This window comes from Paramisgurnus dabryanus, chromosome 8, assembly GCF_030506205.2.
Source record: "Paramisgurnus dabryanus chromosome 8, PD_genome_1.1, whole genome shotgun sequence".
NCBI lineage: Eukaryota > Metazoa > Chordata > Actinopteri > Cypriniformes > Cobitidae > Paramisgurnus > Paramisgurnus dabryanus.
In genome coordinates, this window is record NC_133344.1 from 10,900,860 (window position 1) to 10,925,095 (window position 24,236).

The 24,236-nt window shown below is 36.6% G+C and overlaps 1 protein-coding gene across 2 annotated transcripts in view; it reads right to left on the reverse strand.

Moving 5' to 3' along the window:
- Positions 1 to 24,236, reverse strand: part of fat3a (FAT atypical cadherin 3a) — a 197,747-nt gene that overhangs the window by 88,280 nt on the left and 85,231 nt on the right. For both annotated transcript variants that reach the window (XM_065280499.1, XM_073815542.1), the window contains exons 2-3: positions 20,624 to 23,963; positions 229 to 347 (exon numbers count right to left, since the gene is read on the reverse strand). In XM_065280499.1, coding sequence (XP_065136571.1) covers positions 229 to 347; positions 20,624 to 23,945 — 3,441 coding nt within the window. In that variant the 5' untranslated portion in view covers positions 23,946 to 23,963. The remainder of the gene's footprint in view (positions 1 to 228; positions 348 to 20,623; positions 23,964 to 24,236) is intronic.

Sequence of the window (24,236 nt, forward strand, 5' to 3'; positions counted from 1 at the left end):
ATTTCTACTGAAAACAAGACAAAAATACTAAGTAAGAAAGTCATTTTTTGCAGTGGAGGTTCTGTTCTTTCATTTTATATTTTTGTATGTTTATATATTTATATAAAAAAAATTCTGGAAGGCATTATGTGAAACTTTTGTGAAAAAAATGCTGGCTGGCAAGTTAAATAAAAAAAAATATTTTTACAGACTGGGTCGCATATTTCAAACACACACACTGATATTTACCTGTATGTACACCTGTAGTGCTGCTGACTGAGGAACCACGCCCAGATCTGTGGCATACACCGTCAGCCAATAGGAGTCCTGCGTTTCTCGGTCCAACAGATCAGTAGTGTAGATCACACCTGTAAAACCAAATTAATAAAATGTCATTTCACACATCGGATATATATATATATATATATATATATATATATATATATATATATATATATATATATATATATATATATATATATATAGAGAGAGAGAGAGCAGCTGGGTTGCCGGTAACTTACCGTAGATTTAAATTTATGTTATTTTACTGGCAACATTTTGTTCAAAGTTAAATGAACATTTAACATTTACAAGTCTTTGTCTTTACAGAGTAAAACTAAAGTAACAGCATCAAGCAAAACATTCTGGGAAACAAAATCTGAAGCAAAACCCAGAAAAAGGTTGATGATGATTTCTGGTTCCCAGAATGCTTTGCATGAGGCTGTTATTGTATAGTTTTATTCTATAAAGATAAAGACTTGTAATTATTTAAAATGTATTTAACTTTGAACAAACTCTTGCCAGTAAATAACATAAATTTAAATCTACGGTAAATTACCGGCAACCCAGCTGCAATTACATTGTAATTTCTACGGATTTTTTTTACAGTGTATAAAATAGACAATTTAGACCAATTAAAAAAATCCAACGAACACAAAACAAAATGACAGATGAACCTCAAACGGAAAAAACCCCAAAATAAATCCTTGACCCTCTGACCTCAAGAACAACCCGACATTTAAACTTTCCACATAACCGTAAATTGAGGCCTTCCTGTTTGGAAACAAAAATTATACTACGTCTATGGTCACAAAATCGAAACAAGACTATAAAGTTAATTGTTAAAGTACTGACACTAACAACAGGACCGTGACCCACTTTGTTGACGCAGCTAAAACCAAAGATGTTTATTTTTTTATGTCGTCTGGGATTATATGGGATTGCAAAACTCCAGCAATAAAACTTGTGTGCATACAACCTAAAGTTTCGGCATGATAAAGGTTACTTTTGAGTGTACAATATAAAAACTGTGATTTTCATCATGAAATGTAAGTTTAAAGTAAAAAAAAAAAGATGTATTGTTACTAAAGTATTACTTTAGGAATACATAAAGAGCTGAGATGCAACCTCTGTCAACAATGATATTAACCGAATGATCTCGGCACATTTTATACGTTTATTAAATACCTTTGCTTCAAATCTGCTTAATCCTGGCCTACGCCATGCAGAAATACGTGTTTTGTTGGCAGAATCCATTAAGAGTCTCATAAAAATGCTCATTTATAAGAAAACATGTCAGAAAGCCTTAGAGAATTTTGCATTTGAGCTCTTCATATTTGTGTCCTAAATGTTTCACTTTTAAATAAAAATAATGTGGAAACATGTTTACTACTAAGTAGGTTTCTGGTTAGATCCTACACCTTTTAAAAGTAAATAATTCACACGTTAGACTAGAGTACCATTGTAAGTCTCTGTAAGAGCGCTGTAGCAACATCAGGAAAGGTTTTGTGTCTGGGTTTTAATGTGTGTTCACGTGTGACATTAATAATTCAATGTGTTAGCCTGTAGGATTCATAAAATCCTTTAGTTCATTGTGTTAGAGTGAGAGCACATGTACTGTAATATATTCAGACCGGGAGAACTGCCTCAGGATTCAGGAACCCCGAAAAGTGAGAGAGAGATAGATAGAAAGAGAGAGAGAGAGAGATAGATAGACTTTTCTCTGAGGTAATATAAACTCACTTTAGCCAATCAGACACACAGATTGGTCCGACCTCGACAAACCATTGAGTCATGTCACACAATTTACCACAAACCAGCACAGCTCATTCAGCTACACTTCACACATACTGCAGAAAAGTGCAACTAAATTGTTTTATCAAAGTATTTTACCTCACAAAACTGGGTCAATATTGTCATGGCTAAGAATCTAATGATCTGTTCAAGATCAATGAACACAGAAATAATCAGATGAAACCAAAACTCACTGAGATATTAAAGCCCTGAGTCCAATGCAGGTCATATAAAATATCACAATATATCACATTTGAGAGAGAGAGAGAGAGAGAGAGAGAGAGAGAGAGAGAGAGAGAGAGAGGGAGAGAGAGAGACCTTCTTAAGAGATAAAAGCTAAATACATCATCTGTCTGAGATGTTATCCATCCTTTATTCATGCATGCATTATTTCATCCATTCATACATTTGATCTTTCATTCATCTCTCCATACATGTGCTCTTCTATCCATCCATCTCTCAATGCATGAATTTATTCATCTACTCATTCTTTCGTCCTTTCAACACTTCATCCATACAGTTCCTTCTTCCATCTCTCATCCATTCATTCTTTTATTCATCCATCCATCCCTTCATCCATGAGTTCTTTCATGCCTCAATACATTTGATCTTTTATCCATTCATACATGCATTCATTCATTCATCTCTACATACATTTGTTCTTTCATCCAACCATCTCTAAATCCATTAATTTATTAATTTCTCCATACATTTGTTCCTTCATCCATCTCTCATCCATTCATTCTTTTATTCATCCATCCATCCCTTCATCCATGAATTCTTTCATACCTCAATACATTTGATCTTTTATCCATCCATACATGCATTCATTCATTCATCTCTACATACATTTGTTCTTTCATCCAACCATCTCTAAATCCATTAATTAATTAATTTATCCAAACATTTGTTCCTTCATCCATCTCTCATCCAAGCATTCTTTTATTCATCCATCCCTCCATCCATGGGTTCTTTCACACTTTCATTGATTTGATTTATTATCTTTTTCATCTCTCCATACATGTGCTCTTCTATCCACCCATCACTTAACACATGCATTTGTTCCTTCATCCATCTCTCATCCATGCATTCTTTTATTCATCCATCCCTCCATCCTTGAGTTCTTTCATAACTTAATACATTTGATCTTTCACCCATCCATCCATCCATGTATTCATTCATCTCTCCATACACTTGTTCTTTTATCCACCCATCTCTCAATCCATTATTTTTTTCATTTCTCCATACATTTGTTCCTTCATCCATCTCTCATCCATTCATTCTTTTATTCATCCATCCCTCCATCCATGAGTTCTTTCATACCTTCATTCATTTGATCTTTTATCCATCCATACATGTATTCATTCATCTCTACATACATTTGTTCTTTCATCCACCCATCTCTCAATCCAATCATTTTTTTCATTTCTCCATATATTTGTTCCTTCATCCATCTCTCATCCATTCATTCCTTTATTCATCCATCCATCCCTCCATCCATGAGTTCTTTCATATCTTCATACATTTGATCTTGTATCCATCCATCCATCCATCCATCCATGTATTCATTCATCTCTCCATACATTTGTTCTTTTATCCACCCATCTCTCAATCCATTAATTTTTTCATTTCTCCATACATTTGTTCCTTCATCCATCCCTCATCCTTGCATTCTTTTATTCATCCATCCCTCCATCCATGACTTCTTTCATACCTCCATTCATTTGATCTTTTATCCATCCATCTCTTAATCCATGAATTTAAAAATTTCTCCATACATTTCTTATTTCATCCATCTATCCCTCTGCCCATGAATTCATTTATCTCTCCATACATTTGTTCTTTTTATCCATCATTCATCCATCCATGCATGCAATCTTTTATTTTTCCATCCCTTCATCTATATATTCTTTCATCACTCCACTGCTGTATTTGCTGATTCATCATTCAACTCTCCACCCATGCATTTCTTTGTTCCTCCATCTATGCATTCTTTCATCCATCCATCACTCAATCCATGCATTTGTTCCTTCATCAATCCCTCATCCATGCATTCTTTTATTCATCCATCCCTCCATCCTTGAGTTCTTTCATACCTCCATACATTTGATCTTTCATCCACTCATCTATCCATGTATTCATTCATCTCTCCATACATGTGTTCTTCTATCCATCCATCTCTCAATCCATAAATGTATTCATCTCTGAATTCTTTCATCCTTTCAACACTCCATCCATGCATTTGTTCCTTCATCCATCCCTCCATCCACGAGTTCCTTTATAAGGTACCTCCATACATTCGATCTTTTATCCCTCAATCCATGTTCTTATTCATCTCTACATACATTTTTTTCTTTTATCCACCCATCCCTCCGACCATGAATTTATTAATCTCTATACATTTGTTCATTTTATTCATCATCCATCCATCCAATCTTTCATCCTTCCATCCCTTCATCCATATATTCTTCCATCACTCCACTGCTTTATTTACTCATTCATCATTCAACTCTCCATCCATGCATTTCTTGTTTCCTCCATCTATGCATTCTTTCATCCATCCATCACTCAATCCATGCATTTGTTCCTTCATCCATCTCTCATCCATGCATTCTTTTATTCATCCATACCTCCCTCCATCCATGCATTCTTTTACACCTCCATCCATCCATGCATTTTCAATCCTCCATCCATGTGTTATAACTCTTCTACACTATCAACCATGTGTTGGGTCTAAATACATAGAGAAAAGAAGTGAAGTAAAAGCTTATTTTGTTTTCTTGTCAGTAGTTGTGTGTTCCTTCTGTCTGACCTAGAAAACAATGAATCGAAGTGTATGTGTGTGTGTGTCTGTAAATATGTGTGTTACTAATATCATTCATTGCTATAATCTCTCTGATCAAATATTAATGAGACACCAATTATCTGCTTCCTGCCTTTCACAGCATCCTCTTACTGTAACCGTGTGTGTCTGTCTGTCTGTGTGTGTGTGTGTGTGTGCGTGTGTGTGTGTGTGTGTATGTGTGTGTGTGTGTGTTGTATCTCATCAGCTCCAGTCAGTCCCTATTCACTTTCATTATTATTCTGCAATGAATAGACATAAAAAGAACATGAGGGCAAGAATATAACAAATTTTCCCTTTAATCTTATGAAAAACAAGGTGTGGTGCTCCAACAGATAAATTGCATTTGATTGCTCAAGTGTTCATGTAGCTCAATTTATAGTTTGGAGGGCAAGAAAGCGTCAATTTACACTGGGCCTCCATGTTACAAGTTCTGATTGTGTAGTTTGTTTGGTGTATTGGGATTCGACACCAGCTTAGCTTAGCCAGAGCCATTTAAGCTTAGCTTGCGACTGATGTATTCCTGTGGGCGGAGTTTAGTCAAAAACTTATATATTGATGTCATTAAAGCTGGAAGTAGAGGACTGTAGTCCAAACTGGCCGTTCGCTGTAGGCTTTGAAATGGAAAATATATCGCCTGGCATTGTACTTTGAACTTTATAATTTTGCAGGTATTATTTATGCTCTAACAGCAACATAACACACTAACTAAAGTTTGAAAAATGGGATCAGGAAAAACGGGACCTTTAAAATCCCCTCCCAACAGATGAAAAAGATATGAACACAAACTATAAATTTTGGGAACTTGCAATCTCTACACAGCACCCGACTTCATATTTTATAGTCACTAAAACTGCCAGATTCCTGCCAGGACCTCCATATTTATATTAATGTTAAATTATATGGTATTATATTATAATATATTATCACAGGTAATATAGTAAAATATATACCTTGTAATGCACTTCAAGTCGTTTTGCATGAAAGTATCTGCCAAATGCATAAGTAAATGTACAGTAAGAATAGAATAAAATTATTCTATGATCTTGCAGTTTAAATAATAAATGTGCATTTATAATTATTACATACTGGGTGTCTTGACAGTGCATGTGCGTTTAATAGCACATCACATTTTTGTCACTAAAACACAAATTTCTAAATATAAGACGTGTGTCTTCCCATCAAAACCATGCATTTAAACGTGCACATGTGTATGCATCCAGACGTCTTAAATTAAACACTGTTTATTTAAAGTTAATTTAAATAAAGCCAATTAACGCTATCAGGCTGTGTGTATGTCGGAGGTGTTATCTCCATGTGTGTGTTGAATAGTTTGTGCAATCCTGTATGTGAGATAAAGTGTAGGAGGTTCATTGCCCGTCTGGGCAGAACAGCTTGTGTGTGCGTTTGACAGAAAGGCAGATTCACGGATTCAGTGGCATCAAAATATCCCTGCGGTTTTTAAAGGAGGCCGTTAAGCAGGTGATGACAGAAACCAGACTTCATTATCTCCTAAACACAACCCCACAATGCGCTAATAAACCCGCACCACTGAGGAATGGCACGTCATCGCTGCCAAAGCAAATGCCAGCACGCCGAACCAACCGCAGGCGCCGGTCACTCAAAACCACACAATGATATTACACAATATCACAATTACATAACGCAATGGTTTACACAACAATACAGAACTTACCAAAACTCACAACAGCATTAAACAGTACACTTTGTATTTGTACTGTATACGTTCCCATGGCTCAATTGGTAGAGCATTACGTTAGCAAAGCAATGGTCATGGGTTAATTTCACACACATACTTTTTTCAAAATTTGTGATTATTGGAGGGGGGAATGTCTATGGTGGTAACAGCTCTGACACATAGTATTAAAAGAAAAAAAAAGACTGATAGCTTTGGATAAAAGCATCTGCCAAATATATTAACAGAGGATGTATGGCAATAAATTTGTCAAGCTATGCACCAAATAAAGTCACAATTCTGTATAAATGAAAATTTATATTCCTTTCCTTTTGATCTTTGGAGTTAAACAGGCCTATCTTTAAGTCTACTGTATATAAAAGACATCTGTTATGACTGGTAAACCTCTCAGAAAGTAAAATATGCAGCAAAGCCGGCTGCGTATCAATGTGTTACAGTATGTCCATACACTACATTGTATATCAAACTATTTTATTTCAAAGGAGCAAAGATCGTGTTGTTTTCCATATGCCCTCTCAGGCTTTTCCAGACTGCGGCAACACATCATCTGTTCTAGTAGAAAAATACGAAGCGTTTCCCTTAGTGCTTTGAAATACTGCCAGCGATTTCAGTTTTTTCAATGTACTCTGGGAATCTCTGAGATTTGAACAAAATATCAAACCGTAGACAAAAACACAGAGAATCCAACCATGAGGGCATCTACACCAGCGTCAGAGAGGAACCTAGAGTACCGCAGGCCTGGATTAAAATCATTTGTGCTTCACGGCGATGTACTGAGGACATGAACAGAACATCCGATTAGTCATTTAAAGGAACATTAACCTGGAATCAGGACTTCCTGGAAAATGCCAAAACTGTTTTCTGGTTGATGTCAGCAGTATTTGTGGGTCACTGAGGCTGGTATGGCATCAGACTGGAAGATAAACTCTCAGGGGTACGGCCCTGCATTAGCGCACGCTCATGGATGTTAGTCAGTGTAGACAGCATATTTAATGTGATTTAATTGAAAGCGAGGCTGTGAGAGATAGCGGTGTTCGGCACAAGTGAAATATGAGCCACATTAATATCCTTCTAACAGTCAGCTCTGGCGTCAATATGAAAGACTGTCTGTGGTTCAGACCTGTTTTTGTATGCGCTTTCCAGTAAAATTATGCAAGAAGGATAAACTGTGAAGCATAAAAGGTGTAAGCTATTTATTTGTGTACACAGTATACATAGCTACATAAATACATAGATTTTTTGCCAAATTGCTAAAAAATTCTCAAAAACAAATATAACAAAAAGACGTATAAAGCCTATTGAACACCATTTTTTTTTATACTTGTGAATCTTTTGTGGCAGTATTTTGTAGTCAATGTCCTGTCTTTATAAATTTGCACATGTTGTGTTTTTTTTTTTTTGCCAATTTGCCAATTTTTTCTCAAAAACAAAATGATATATAAAAAAACATGATATAAAACCTCTGTTGACTACAATTTTATTTGTTTTTAATACTTGTTGTTAATCTTTTGTGGCAATATTTTCTAGTCGTTGTCCTGTCTTTATAAACTTTCCACATGTGTCATTTTTTTGCCAATTTGCTAAGTTTTTCTCAAAAACAAATTAATATAACAAAACATACAATACTTGTTCATCTTAAGTGGCAATACTTTGTAGCCGTTGTACAGTCTTTATAAACTTTGCACGTCATATGTTTTTTTGCCAATTTGCAAAAATGTTCTTAAAAAAACAATATATAACAAGACACGTGTATAAGCCTAAGTTCACTACAATTTTATTTGTTTTTTAATGCTTGTTCGTCTTTTGAGGCAATATTTTGTAGTTGTTGTACTGACTTCATAGACTTTGCACATGCCGTGTGTTTTTTTTGTGTGCAAATTTTCAAAAAAGTTCTCAAAAACAAAACAATATATAACAAAACACGGGTATAAAGTACCGAGCCCCTAAGGTGACACTGGAGTAAAAAAATCGAAAGTTTAGTTTCATGTGCTTACGTGAAACTTTCATGTGCTCACAATTTTTTTTTTTTAAGTTTAGTTTCGCATGCTCACGTGAAACTTTCGCGTGCTCATGTGAAACTTTCGCGTGAGCACGTGAATCTATGGCGTGCACACGTCAAAGCGAAAGTTTCACGTGCGCACCCGATAGTTTCATGTGCGCATGCGAAACTAAACTTTATTTCATTTTTTCTCCATGTCCCCTTAGGGGCACCGTAATAAGCCTACATTGACTACAATTTTATTTGTTTTTTAAAACTTGTTCATCTTTAGTGGCAATATTTTGTAGTCGTTGTCCTGTCTTCATAAACTTTGCACATGTCATGTGTTATTTTTTTGCCAATTTGCTTAAAATTTTTTCAAAAACAAAACAATACATAACAAAACATGGTATAAAGCCTACATTGACTACCATTTTATTTGTTTTTAATACTGGTAAATCTTTTGTGGCAATATTTTGTAGTCATTGAACTGTCTTTATAAACTTTGCACATGCCATGTGTTATTTTTTGCCAATTTGCCTTTTTTTTTTCTCAAAAAAAAAAAAGAAAAACAAAACAAAACAAAACAAAACAAAACGAAAACAAAACAAAACAAAACAAAACAAAACAAAAACAAAAACAAAATATAACAAAACCCGGGTATAAAGCCTTCAATGTCTACCATTTTATTTGTTTTTAAACTTTTGAATCTTTTGTAGCAATATTTTGTATTCCTTGCCCTGTCTTTATAAACTTTACACATGTCATGTGTTTTTTCTTTTGCCAATTTGCTAATTTTTTCTCAAAAACAAAACAATATATTAACAAAACACAGTATTAAGCCTTTGTTGACTACAATTTTATTTGTTTTTAATACTTGTTAATCTTAAGTGGCAATATTTTTTAGTCGTTGTCCTGTCTTTATAAACTTTGCAAATGCCATGTGTATTTTTTTGCCAATTTGCAAAAATGTTCTCAAAAACAAAACAATATATAACAAGACATGGGTATAAAGCCTACACTGATTGCAGTTTTATTTGTTTTTAAAACTTGTTGTTAATTTTTTGTGGCAATATTTTGTATTCATTGTCCAAGTATGAAAAGCCTTCATTGACTACAATTTTATTTGTTTTTAATACTTGTTAATATTTTGTTATTTTTTTGCCAATTTGCAAAATTTTTCTCAAAAACAAAAAAATATATAACAAAACACAGTATAACGCCTTCATTTACTACCATTTTGTTTGTTTTTAATACTTGTGAATCTTTTGTGGCAATATTTTGTGGTCGTTGTCCTGTCTTTATAAACTTTGCACATGTCATGTGTTATTTTTTGCCAATTTGCAAAGTTTTTCTCAAAAACAAAACAATATATAACAAAACATGCGTATAAAGCCTACCTTGAGTGCATTTTTATTTGTTTTTAATACTTGTGAATCATTTGTGGCAATATTTTGTAGTCATTGTCCTGTTTTAGAAACTTTGCACATGCCATGTGTTATTTTTTTTGCCAATTAACATTATTTTTCTCAAAAACAAAATAATATATAACAAAACATGGGTATAAAGCCTACACTGACTACAATTTTATATGTTTTTAATACTTCTTGTTAATCTTTTTGTGGCAATATTTTGTAGTTATTGTCCTGTTTTTATACACTTTACACATGTCATGTGTATTTTTTTTTTTTGCCAATTTGCAAAGTTTTTCTCAAAACAAAACAATATATAACAAAACATGGGTATAAAGCCTAAGCTGACTACATTTTTATTTGTTTTTAAAACTTCTTGTTAATCTTTTGTGACCATATTTTGTATTCATTGTCCTGTCTTTATAAACTTAGCACATGCCATGTGTCCTTTTTTTTACCAATTTGCTAAAATTTTTTCTCAAAAACAAAACCATATATAACAAAACATGGGTATAAAGCCTTTGTTGCCTACCAATTTATTTGTTTTTAAAACTTTCAAATCTTTTGTGCCAATATTTTGAAGTCATTGTCCTGTTTTAATAAACTTTAAACATGACATGGGTTTTTGTTGCCAATTTTCAAAAATTTTCTCAAAAACAAAACAATATATACAAAACATGGTATAAAGCCCTTATTGACTACCATTTTATTTGTTTTTAAAACTTTGAATCTTTTGTGGCAATATTTTGTAGTCGTTGTTCTGTCTTTATAAACTTTGCAAATGCCATGCATTATTTTTTTGTCAATTAGCAAAAATGTTCTCTAAGCTGAGTTTTACATGCAAAAATGTCAATTGTTTAAAGCTGGAAATCACTTTGGGCGACTACTGTATATATGTGTATAAGTATATATATATATATTTGCATAAGCAAAACACATCTCTTGCATTTCGTGCTTTTTCAGCAAACATGTCTCTGAAACTCCTACGCTGACTTTGCATCCCCAAAAATAAAACAAAAGAGACAAAGACATAAAAAGCAAGAAAAGAAAACAGACAATGAAGGACAAAACACACAGAGTCTAATTGAGTCTGTCATTTCGGTGAGCTCACCCTCTTTCTCCTGTTATTGTGTGACTATATTTAGGACCCCAGGCCTTGTGGGGTTTTACACAGCAGCAGACAGCGTTTCATTCAATCACATCAGGTTACATGACCCTACCATTGAACCTTTGAGAGGCAGTGATGGGGGAATCAAGAGAAAAATCAGCAGGGAAAGTGTAAAGTTTACGTGGCTGCCAGCTTATTTTCAGCGTCTGATGGGATGTGATGTGACTTGCATTTGACTGCCGAGTCTGAGTGGCATGTTTAGATACACTTCCTGGTAAGAAGATTGGCTGCGTTTCAAAACCTTGTTAACTGCATAACTAGACAGCATCCTAAGCATTATACAGATGTATACAGATGGGTTTGAATGCTTTATTTGAATGTGTATCGTGCATATATGGTGTACTGTAGGTATGCAGTTTTGAAACACAGACGTCGGATCTTGGACCAAACTCTTCACTGAATACAAACAATTCCCAATAGCGCTTTCCCAGTAAATATAACCGTAAACCTGTGATTGTGCTCAGCCTGTGTTTCTGACTCCAGACAAAGCATTTACATGTAAGAAAGGAGAACAGAAAATAACACACCTTCGAGCAGAGCTAAACCAATCAATCAAACAAATCGATTAGTGTAATTGAGGTTACTACGTCTGCGGTTTTCCCGCCTCTGTTCGGCTAATAAGTGAATAACTGCAGAAAACAAGCCGGACATTCAGAGTCATTAAAGGACAGCAGTCGATAGTTTTTATCGATCTTCAGTTTAACACAACCATACCGAATTCAATAGAACTGGGTTCACGGTTTCCAGTGGCAGCTGGTGCTAAAATAATATGGGGGGGGGGGGGCGCAAACAAACGTAAAATCAAACTTTTACCGTAGTACTGCAGGACATTAAAATAGCCATTTATCAGGTGATAAATAATCATTAATGCTTAGCTAAAATGCTAAAAATGTTATAGCATATCAGAGCTCCATTGGTTAGATAGCATAAAACTACACATTTATAATGAAATGCGACACACAATGAAGCTGGCAGACAAAAAACCCTCCCCCTTCTTCTAGTGTGTAAAACACATACACCTGTACAAAAGAAAGTCATGTTTTTGTCAAACTTAAAACTTTTTTTTTCTTGGTATTAAGGGCAGTGCCCAAGCCCCCAAAATAGACCAGCCGCCCCTGACGTTTTCTTGTGTGCGCTACTCGCCTCAAACACGTCTTTGTGCATGTTAAAAATATTCAACTGAATTGAAAAATTCGTATGACACGAAGTTAAATCCCGCGGGTAATCTAGTGAGAGGAACACAATGCTTCGCGTTTGGTGTGTACACAGCATAACATTACAGTGAATACGTGCATTACATGTAAGTTTTACAGTGACAGGCATGTCGGCAAAACTATTTTTTAAAATATTAAATTAATCAATACCTGATCGAATCGAAATAAAATTAAAACATATAAAAAATGTAATCACCAAATTGGTTGCAAAACCCACCCCTAATATGTATGCAACAATCGTGGCAATGCTGCCAAACACCCGATAATAATTCCTGTTTTGCCATGATCTGCAAAAAAGATAGAAAAAAGTACTTCAAAATATAATAGAAAATAATTAATTAAAATTATAAATTAAATTAAAAATGAAAGAATTTAAAAATTCTGTTTACGTGGGGCAACTGGGAATTATAGTACAGTAGAGGTAACAAACAACTCAAAGTTGTCTTATTTTCATATTTTGTACATTTGTGCATATAAGCCTATTACCAAAAATACAAACTTCACATTACTTCGGCATACTAACAAGTTATTACATTATGCTCACTACTTTGGAGTTTCAATTCATACATACAAACATGTACCAATGTCCATTAATAATGAAAAACATATCCATTTTGATTGCATTACATTGTTGATAAGTAAGGCTGTGACGATTAATTGTGCAAATGCACGTTTTCTCAATAAATGAATTATAATGAATTACGGTAAAATGCCGTCACATCAAAAAGCCAGAGGGCGCTCTCGTGCAGAAACTCCATTTGTGCCACAGAAGAAGTAGCATGTGGATCGTGCATATATGGTGTAGGTAAGGAGCTCAGAAGGTTTTGAAACACAGCCGTCGGATCTTGGACTAAACCCTTCACTGAATACAAACAATTCCCAACAGCGCTTTCCCAGTAAATATAACGGTAAACCTGTGATTATGCTCAGCCTGTGTTTCTGACTCCAGACCAAAGCGTTTACATGTAAGAAAGGAAAACAGAAAAAAACACGCCATCAAGCAGAGCTAAACGGTAAAATTTTACGAATTACGGTAAAATGCCGTCATATCAAAAAGCCAGAGGGCGCTCTCGTGCAGAAACTCCATTTGTGCCACAGAAGAAGTAGCATGTGGATCGTGCATATATGGTGTAGGTGTGCAGCTCAGAAGGTTTCGAATCACAGCCGTCGGATCTTGGACCAAACCCTTCACTGAATACAAACAATTCCCAACAGCACTTTCCCAGTAAATATAACCGTAAACCTGTGATTATGCTCAGCCTGTGTTTCTGACTCCAGACCAAAGCGTTTACATGTAAGAAAGGAGAACAAAAAATAACACGCCTTCAAGCTGAGGTAAACGGTAAAATTATACGAATTACGGTAAAATGCCGTCACATCAAAAAGCCAGAGGGCGCTCTCGTGCAGAAACTCCACTTGTGCCACAGAAGTAGCATTACAAACGCTATTCCAGAAAATGTCTAAAGGAATATTTATATCGCTGTTCTTCAAATTGTTTCAGGTGTTTTCATGATAATAAAGAATATTTTGAATGATTATGTTTGCAGAGTGTTGCTTTTTCAAATGCACATGATAAACGATACACTGCAAAAAATGATTTAAGAAAAAAAATTCTTAGTACTTTTGTCTTGTTTTCAGTAAAAATACCAAAAAATTCTTAAATAAAGATGCTTTTTCTTGATGAGCAAAACGACCAAAGAAAATAAGTCTAGCTTTAAGACCAAAAATATCAAATTTAAGCGATTTTGTGCATAAAAAAAGCCAAAAAATCTGCCAATGGGGTAATCAAAAAAAAGCTTGAAAATTTTTCTTAAACACTAAATTCAAGAAAAATTCAAGAAAAATATTTTACCCCATTGGCATTTTTATTTTGGCTCGTTTTATGCACAAAATCGTTTTCTGTTTTGAGACTTATTTTCTTGGGTCGTTTTGCTCATCGAGTAAAAGCATCTTCATTTAAGAATTTTGTAGATATTTTTACCGAAAACAAGATATTTTTTGCAGTGTAGTGATTTTAGATGGATAAGGACTTCCTACTGATCACAAAGCCTTAGTACGTGCACTAGCAATGCATGAAACACAGAATCGAAGCCTTGCGATTCAGAATCGATTTCACACGAGTGTTTTTAATGGGAAACGTAATGTATCGTCACAGCTCTATTAGTCTTTCAGTTATGCACCTGAACTCAAGCATCAGTAGTCTAACAGCAGGCCGTGAGTCGTACACCAGAGAGCAAAGCACATAACCCTCAGGATGCTCTTTGGGGACCGACAGCACAATTACGGCACTATAAGTCCCTGCAGAGGAAGAATGTTGAGTGGCGTGAGCTTTCATCAAACTCCTCGCGTTTGGCAGTTTTGATGCTCTACGTTTAATTGAGAAGCCTTGACTCACTGTTTGCACAAATGAAAATGCACAATGAAAATGCACAGAGAGTCTCGACAGAACGCCTACAGACAACCCTTCGGCTACGGCGGGCACATTTGCCAAAACGTGTCAGCGGGGTTTCAGGTCCAGATTGAGTTTCGTTTTGTGTACCTGCTCTGTAAATTGCTTTCTAAGCCGTGATTGCATGTACAAAGACACGTGTGAAGTATGTCCTTTCAGCATGTGCGCGAGGTCTTTATGCTGTAATTGCATCTGTAGAGTTGCGCTTCGTCTCCGGGTGATTTATGGCCGATCCCAGCACACGGCTAACAAGGGCAATAAATTCACCCACTTGCTACTGCAAAACGTGGGTGTGCACGGGTGTGTGGATGCGTGTAGATCCGTGGGTATTTACAAACATGCAATTATGTCAAGCGCCATATGACTACCTATTTGAGTACCCTCGCCACGTTTCTGTGTTCTGCCCTCATTCTTTCCATCAAAAGTATACCAACAAAAACACACGCACAACACACAGGAACAGCTGTATGCAAACAGTTGGATTGACTCTTCATTGAAATAGTGACTGGTGAGTGACACAGAGGGGGTGACCTTTGACACTGGTGTCTTAACCTTCGACCCTAGGGGTGTGATGACCCTCGGCCCAAATTTGTGTGCGTGCACACTGCGAAAAATAACTTTCTTAGTATTTTTGTCTTGTTTTTAGTACAAATAATATTGAATTAATATGCATTTTTAAGCAAAATTACCTATGAAAATAAATGTAGTTTTTTAGACAAAAAAACTGTGCTAAAACATGCAAAAAAATCTGCCAATGGGGTAAACAAAAAAAAATCTTGAACTTTTTTCTTAAACGTGTAATTCAAGAAATTAAATGTAATAAAATATTTTCATACCCCATTGGCAGATTTTTTTTGCTTGTTTTAAGCACAAATTTACTTAAACTGTATATTTTAGTCAATAGGTAATTTTGCTCATCAAGAAAATACATCTTAATTTAAGAAATGTTTAAAATTTGTACAGAAAACAAGAAAGAAAGTATTTTTTGCAGTGCAAGAAAAAGTTTCTCTTATGTGTGTAGGGTTGCATTTCAGAGAGAAATAGCCAGAAGATTGATGAGTGAACAATTTACAATTGCAACTATACCAACAGGCTCTTGAAAAAGCTTTGTAAATGACCTCTAGGCCTCGAATTTTACTCATAATAGACCCATAAAACAAATGAATGAAACTTAAAGCTGCAGGGCATCATTTTTTCGTCACTAGCTGCACCAAACAGATTTAATAAAATGACTGTTTTAAGAAACAGGTACATCTATTTTGCTTGCTGCCACTGGAGAAACAGAAATTACACACTGCAGCTTTAAGTATAAAATACACCAAACTAAAAACAAAGAAAAACTTTACAATAAAGTTGAATTTGTTAAAATTAGTTAATGCATTAGATTAGCTAACATGAACTAACAATGAAACATTACTCCTGAAGCACTCCTGAAGCATTTATTAATTTTAGTTTATGTTAATTCTATCATTTACGTATACATATTTTAAATCAATAATGCACTATGAACTAACATGAATAACTGTATTAACAAAGATTAATTTTTGATGAAAAACTATACTGTTCATTGTAAGTTCATGTTATTTAAAGGGGACATATCATGAAAATCTGACTTTTTCCATGTTTAAGGGCTATAATTGGGTCCCCAGTGCTTTTATCAAGCTAGAAAATGTGAAAAAGATCAACCCAGTAACTTAGTTTTGGTCAACCATTCTCTGCAAGCATGTGAAAAAATAGCTCATTGAAATTTGTCTCCCCTTGTGATGTCAGAGGTGGATAATTCCGCCCCTTAATCTGCACTATCCAACCATGGCACTGCCATTTAGTACAGAGATCAGCTCATTTGCATGTTAAAGGACACACCCAAAAATGGCACATTTTTGCACACAGCTATAATAATTTTAAAGTATTTTGAACTAAAACTTCACATACATACTCTGGGGACCCCAAAGATTTATTTGACATCTTACAAAAGTCTTGTGAAATGTAATGCATTTACTAATGTTTTCTAATACAACTGTATTGTAAAGTGTTACTCGAACTGGAGATGCATCTGTCAAGCCACGCTTTGGTTTTTAGCCAAAGAATTTTAGTCTCATACCTCGAATCCCACTTCCTAAACCATACAGTGCACCTCAACATAAGGATCTATTTCTCAAAAATAGAAAAATCAAACCCAAAGCCTGGTGTGTGATATTTTCAAACACTCACAGTCGGCTCTCAGACAGACATTGATCCACCTGCAGGCAAGACAAAGATATCACAAAAATTCACCTACCAGCACTCTTTAGAAATAAAGGTGCTACACGATGTGATCGAAGAATCATTTTGTGATGTATGGTTCCATAAAGAACCTTTAACATCTAAAAAAAGTTTTTGTTTCACAAAGGTTATTTGTAGTGGAAAAGTTTTTTTTTTTTTGGATTATAAAAATGTAAGATTAAGAATCTTTGACTGAACAAAAATATATCTTTGTTAGCCAAACAACCTTTAATTACATTATTAAGTACCCACTGAGATTTTAGTAGCACATGAATAATTCAGTAGCACATTTGCATGTTTTACTTCAAAAACATTTCTTTTATCAGTAGTAGTTCACATTGTCATAACCACCAAAAATATTTGACATAGATATTGACTGCATTTCTATCTCTTACACTGCAAAAAAAATGTCTTTATTAGTATTTTTGTCTTGAAATATATAAAAATTCCTAAATCAAGATGTTTTTTCTTGATGAGCAAAATTACCTAACAAAATAAGTCTAGTTTTTAGACAAAGTGTATCAAATTTAAGTGAATTTGTGGATAAAGCAAGCAAACAAATCTGCCGATGGGGTAAGAAAATTTTTCTAAAATGTTTAAGAAAGATTTTTTTGCTTATTGGCAAATTTTTTTGCTTGTTTAATCCACAAATTCACTTAAATTTGATATTTTTTGGTCTGAAAACTAGACTTTTCTTAGGTAATTTTGCTCATCAAGAAAAAGCATCTTGACTTGAGAATTTTTAGATATTTGTGCTTAAAACAAGACCAAAATACTAACTAAGAAAGTCATTTTCAAGAATTTTTTTTTTAGTGTTTATTTCTTGTTTTCAGTAAAAATATCTAAAAATTCTTAAATTAAGATGCTATTTTTGATGAGCAAAACAACCCAAGAAAATAAATCTAGTTTTTAGACCAAAAATATCAAATGTAAGTGATTTTGCACATAAAACAAGCAAAAAAATCTGCCAATTGGGTAAGCAAAAAAATCTTGAACATTTTTCTTAATTTTTTTGCTTGTTTTATGCGCAAAATCACTTAAATTTGACATTTTTCTTCTTAAATTAAGATGCTTTTTCTTGAAGAGCCAAACGAACCAAGAAAATAAGTCTAGTTTTTAGACAAAAAAAACCACATTAAAGTGATTTTGTGCATAAAACAAGCAAAAAAATCTGCCAATGGGGTAAGCAAAACAATCTTGAACATTTTTCTTATTTTGTTGCTTGTTTTATGCGCAAAATCACTTAAATTCGATATTTTTCTTCTTAAATTGAGATGGTTTTTCTTGAAGAGCAAAACAACCCAAGAAAATAAGTCTAGTTTTTAGACCAAAAAAACCACATTAAAGTGATTTTGTGCATAAAACAAGCAAAAAAAATCTGACAATGGGGAAAGCAAAAAAATCTTGAACATTTTTCTTAAACACTAAATTCAAGAAAAAATCAAGAAAAATTTGCTTACCCCACTGGCAGATTTTTTTGCTTGTTTTATGCACAAAATCACTTATATTTGATATTTTTGGTCTAAAAACTCGACTTATTTCTTGGGTCGTTTTGCTCATAAAGAAAAAGCATCTTTATTTAAGAATTTTTTGATTTTTTGCAGTGTACCTGTTATTATAACCTAATCAGGTAATTTTCATTTATTGGTAGCCTACATTTACACGTATCTGTCCATTTTGCATGATTTCTCAGATTTCTTATATATTTAAGAGTTGTGTAATGGTCACATGACATGCAGATAAAACAAGTAAAATATATATTTTTTAAGTGTTTTATTTAGATTTTTTAAATGTTTTAAATTACGTATTTACATTTTATGATTTAATTGTAATTACTTATTTTTCATCAACTCCCCAATCCCCTGCAATTCTCCCAAGAACCACTAGGGGTTTGTGAACCCCAGTTTGGAAAACCCTGTTCTTTGGCATCGCTGTGAAGCATCTATATTTTTAAGAGTGAGAACTAAGTTTTCATCTTTTCTTTGTTGTGGTCGGTGAGCTTAAAAAGCAGAAGGTGACTGTTCTGTACCTGCGCCTTTTTGATTTTCTGCCCTTTATAAAGGCCACCGAGAACTCTCTTGTTTCACTCTCTAAAGAAACGGAGAGATATTCATGGCTTCACCTCCTTGTCTGACTCCCTCAATCCACAGAAAGGTGAAAGTCCACAGGAGATCTTCGAGTCGTTTTGAAAACTCCAGATCATTTTCGTGAAGTCTAAGGGTGAGTGCACACACACATTCTGCCCTATGAACCGCAAACGCGTTCATGCAATTCCTTCTACCATCCTCTCAAATCTCTCCGTGCAGTGTCAAGTCTCTTCGACCTCATCTGCTTGTATGCTGTTTCAACAAAAACACGCCGTCGTCAAACACCTTTTTTATCCCACACACTTCGCCACCATGCAGCCTGTCAGATATCACACACGCTTTAACACATACTTCATCTGAACTGTGTGGAGTTTTACACTCAAACACCTAAATTATACGAGAACCAGATATTTACCTTCTGTGAAGGAAATGTGAGTAATGCTTGCCTATGCAATACACATCGGCGTGATACTAGGGCACCTGCCAAGACGTCAGAGTGCTTTTTAATACGTTGCTAAACGGTTGCTAGAATGCAAATGGTTGCTGGGGTGAAACATTTACATTACCATTAAAATCTATCCATAGAAACTTAAGATATACATTTTATCAGTAATTATCTGCTATGCAAAAAACATCAAGTTGACACCTTCGAAAAGAGTAGCACATCTTTTCTCAATAACCCCCATGTTGTGAGGTGTCATTCACACCTGAGGGGGACAAGATTCATATCAAAATTCGGGTAAGAAGGTTGTTTAAATCATTTAAATTACTTAAAAACCACACACACACACACACACACACACACACAAAAGTTATTACAGTTTGCACTGTCAAAGGGAAAAATGGTAAAAAAAATAAAGTGTCAGAATGATAACGTCAAAAAAATGTATAAACAAGAGCTTAATTGGAATTTAAGTCAACATATTAGACACTTTATGCATAAATCATCACCCGCCGATGTTCACACATCCACACACGTACCCACTTTGTCTAAAACACAAAAAACAAGACAGAAACAAGATCCTACTAGAATAATGCACGTGAATTGAATGCATCTGTGAAATGTTTAACCATCACGCTATCAAAACTTCAATCGGTTTTCATTCACTCCCCCCTCCAGCAAAACTGTCAAAAAGCGACCTAAATAAAATGTAGGCCAATGCAGTATTTAACTGGCCTGAGGTGAAAGACACACTGCACTCCTTATTTATGTGTCCCAAGAAGTCACTGTAAGCGACATACTGCGGCATTTTTCTTTTTAATATCCAGTTCTGTTCTACTTAATGATCTGCAATATTGTCAGTCAAAAACCATTATCAATGAAAAAGCACTGATTTATTTACTTAATATTTTTTATTATTTAATATTATTTAAATTCATGCAAGACACCAAAAACTGACTTTTTTCGAGAAATTGTGTGAAATTATAAAATCGACACATACCTGTCTCCTCATCGATGGTGAATCTCCCAAGACCGCTACCATCACGTATGGAGTACTGCACCTCGCCATCCCTGCCCGTGTCATCATCCCGAGCGGAGACCTGCAGCACAGAGGTCCCGATACGAGCGCTTTCCTTTACGGTTCCATTCATAGCGAAATTAGAGAAGTACGGCGCATAAAGGTTTTCGTTGACGTCCACCACTTCCAGTTCTACGAAGCTGACTGACAGGAGCGACACTGGTCTGCCTCTGTCTTTCGCTCGTACCGTTAGGTTAAAGAACTGCTGAGTTTCGTAATCCAGCTCTTTCGTTAGCCGAATGGCACCGCTGGTCTTGTCCACCTCGAAACGACCATCGTAGTCATTAGCGAGCGAATATCGCACCTGCCCACCGAGTCCAAGGTCAGGATCTTGCGTGTCCAACCAAGCAATGACAGTGCCGAGTGGCAGGTCTTCCAGGGCACGGGCGTTTACTACAGTTGGAATAAAAGCAGGAGGACAGTCGTTAACATCCTGCAGCAAGATTTTGAGAGTTGTTACGGAAAATTGCTGGGATGACCGCTCTGCCCTGTCTCTTGCTTCCACTTTTAATATGAATGATGGGACAAACTCACGGTCCAGTTGACCGGCAACGTACACAATTCCACTGGAGCCGTTAATGCCAAATTGTGATGTGCTGGTGAGTAGGGAATACTGGACCTCACCATTGAGACCTTGATCTTTATCAGTGGCTTCCACTTGAATCACCTCTGTACCAACAGGGGTGTTTTCAGAAATGCGGGCGTGGTAGCCACCATCTTGAAGAAACTGTGGCGCGTTGTCATTTGCGTCTGCTATGTACACCGTAAGAAGTCGCCAGGTGGACCTTTGCGGCTGGCCTAAATCATATATTGTGATGTTAAGTAGGTATCGGTCAGTCCTCTCGCGGTCCAATGAAAGGAAGACACTTATTATTCCATTCTGAATTCCAATTGTGAAGCAGCTATCCGTGTTGCCATCAGCTATGGAGTACAACAGCTGTCCATTGAAGCCAGTGTCGCCATCGTAAGCTTTCACCTGAAACACGCTCGTGCCAACCGCTACATCCTCGCGCGCAGTGATGTCTGTCGGGAACGATTTGTCAAACTGTGGCGTTTGACGGTTTACAGAGAACAGATCAATAAAGCCTTCCTCCATTTTGGGTTTACTGTTAGCTTTGGCTTTCTTCAAAAGTTTCTCAGCCAGTCGTTGGGCTACTCTGGTTTCTGTACAACTAAAGCTCTTGGGTGGTGTTTTTCCTTGCACTACAGATATGTTCACGAACATAGCATCTGAGAAGTGCTCTCCATCTGTCGCAGTAATTTTCAGACTGAAGGAGTTTTTGGGTGCAGCTGTCGTAAGCGAGCGGTATAAAGTCATGACCCCAGAATCAGGGTTTAATTCAAAGTACCCGCGTTCATTCCCTGAGAGGATCTTATATTTGACCAGTTCTAGCTCGTCAATATCTATGGCAGACATTGTGGCGATAACCTCACCGACTGGAAGTTCTCTGGAGACCACACCGACACAGGCCACTTTCTCAAACAAGGGCTTGTTGTCATTAACGTTCTCTAGATGCACGGTCACATTGACTTCACTCTCACGCCTATACGGTGACCCCCAGTCAGATGCACGAACCACAAAACTAAAGCTTTCCGTAGATGATTCAAAGTCCAGCTCTTGTGTTGTGGTGACCACACCGGTGAACTGCTGCACGCTGAAGGGTAACGATGTCAGACTTGCCATGCTGTACGTAATGTAGCCGTTTTCTCCATGGTCACCGTCAAAAGCAGTCACCACAACAACCGTAGTGCCTATGGGAACACTCTCATTGACAAATACTTCATATGAACGTTGAGCAAATGTTGGTGCATTGTCATTGGCGTCTTCTAAAACTACTTTAACCTTGACCCTAAGGTCACTGTCTGCTTCTAGAACCTCCAGCTCAAATGCTTTCTGAGTGAGTTGGGTTAGCCAACGTGCAGTGGTAATAACCCCTGTCATTGTGTTAATACTGAAGTATGGTGAGTCAGCAGACGGTGTGAGGATGTACTCTGCATCATCTGGCTCTGGTTGAAGCTTCACAGCCTCCACAACAGTGCCAGGTGGGGCAACTTCACTCAGGAGAACTTGGTATTCATCCTTCTGAAATCGGACCTCTGTCGGGGTCGGTCTTGACAGTCGTAAATGCACGATATGCACGGTGGAGAACTTCTGAGGAGTTCCACGATCCCGAGCCTGCAAGCTGAGGTTTAATCCGAAAGGATAGCTATCCCAATCGAACTGTTCAGTTGCACGGAGAACGAACTCATTAGAACCTTCCAGACCTGCTTCCTCCATCTCCGTTTCCTCACTTCGCACCTCTGTTCTTTCAATGCTAAACAGCTCAAGTTGGTCCCCAGCCACTATGGTCACAGTTTCGATCTCACCATTTACTCCTTCATCATTATCCTCTACAGTGATCACTGCAACAACGGGGGTTTTCTCAGTCCAAACAGGTGCTAATGTCACGAAACTCAGAGTAGGTGCGTGCTCGTTAATTCTTTCCACATGAACAAACAGTTTAGCTGTACTGCTTACACCATTATTCCCATAAAGCTTCATTCCGCGATCCACAGCCTGGATCTCCAGATCATAGCGGCTCTGAGTGTCGACGTCTAGCTTTCCACTAAGTGAAACAACACCGCTGGTCGGGTGAACAGTGAATAGCTCCATTCGCTCTTTAAAAAAATAGTAAAACTCTCCATTCGAACCAATGTCAGCATCTGTGGCAGTTACCTGGGCTATGCTGGTGCGCAGTGATGTGCTTTCCGCAATGGTTACCGAATACGTAGTTGGGGAAAAAAGTGGTCGGAGGTCGTTCATATCCAACACCTGCACGCTAACTTTAGTCCAAGCTTCTAGCATATCCCCCTTAATAGAAGCTTTTACTGTCAACAGGTAGTTATCCTGAACTTCACGGTTCAAGATGGCAGCATTTCCACCTTTGGTTCGTATCCGCAAAAAGCAGAAATCCCCCAGAGTGTACTCCTCGGCCTTAAAGAATCCCTCCTCGTCTCCGGAGGTGATGCGGTACCTCACCTCCCACGAGTGCTGGTGGAGAGGGATGCCCATGCGCACCTGGCTGGCGGAGTAGGTGCGGGCGGCCGAGTTCTCGTAGACCGATGCATTGTACAATGGCTGGGTGAACTGTAGGCGTGGCCTGTCACCTTGGCAGTGGCCTGGAGGCGGAGAGAAAAGTAGCAAGAAGGCCAGTTGTAGAAGAACAGCCCATACGCCTGCCCAAAGGGCCATGCTCACTGCCATCCCATCACCAAATCCATCCTGCAGACAAAGAGAGAAAAAGAGGCATTAGTCTGAGTAGATGACATGACAATTCAACTTGACCTTTCATATCTAAGGCTTAGAGGTCAAAGGGGATCAGTCAAGTAGATCAATCACAACAGAAGAAGTCATGTACCACAACCAGGGAACCGCAGGCCGAATGACATCACTGTGCAGATCTCAAAATGGACACTGACACACAATTACATACTAGAGAAAAACCATGAGGATGTGATTCAGGAAAATTCACACACACAGGAAAAAAACAGCGGC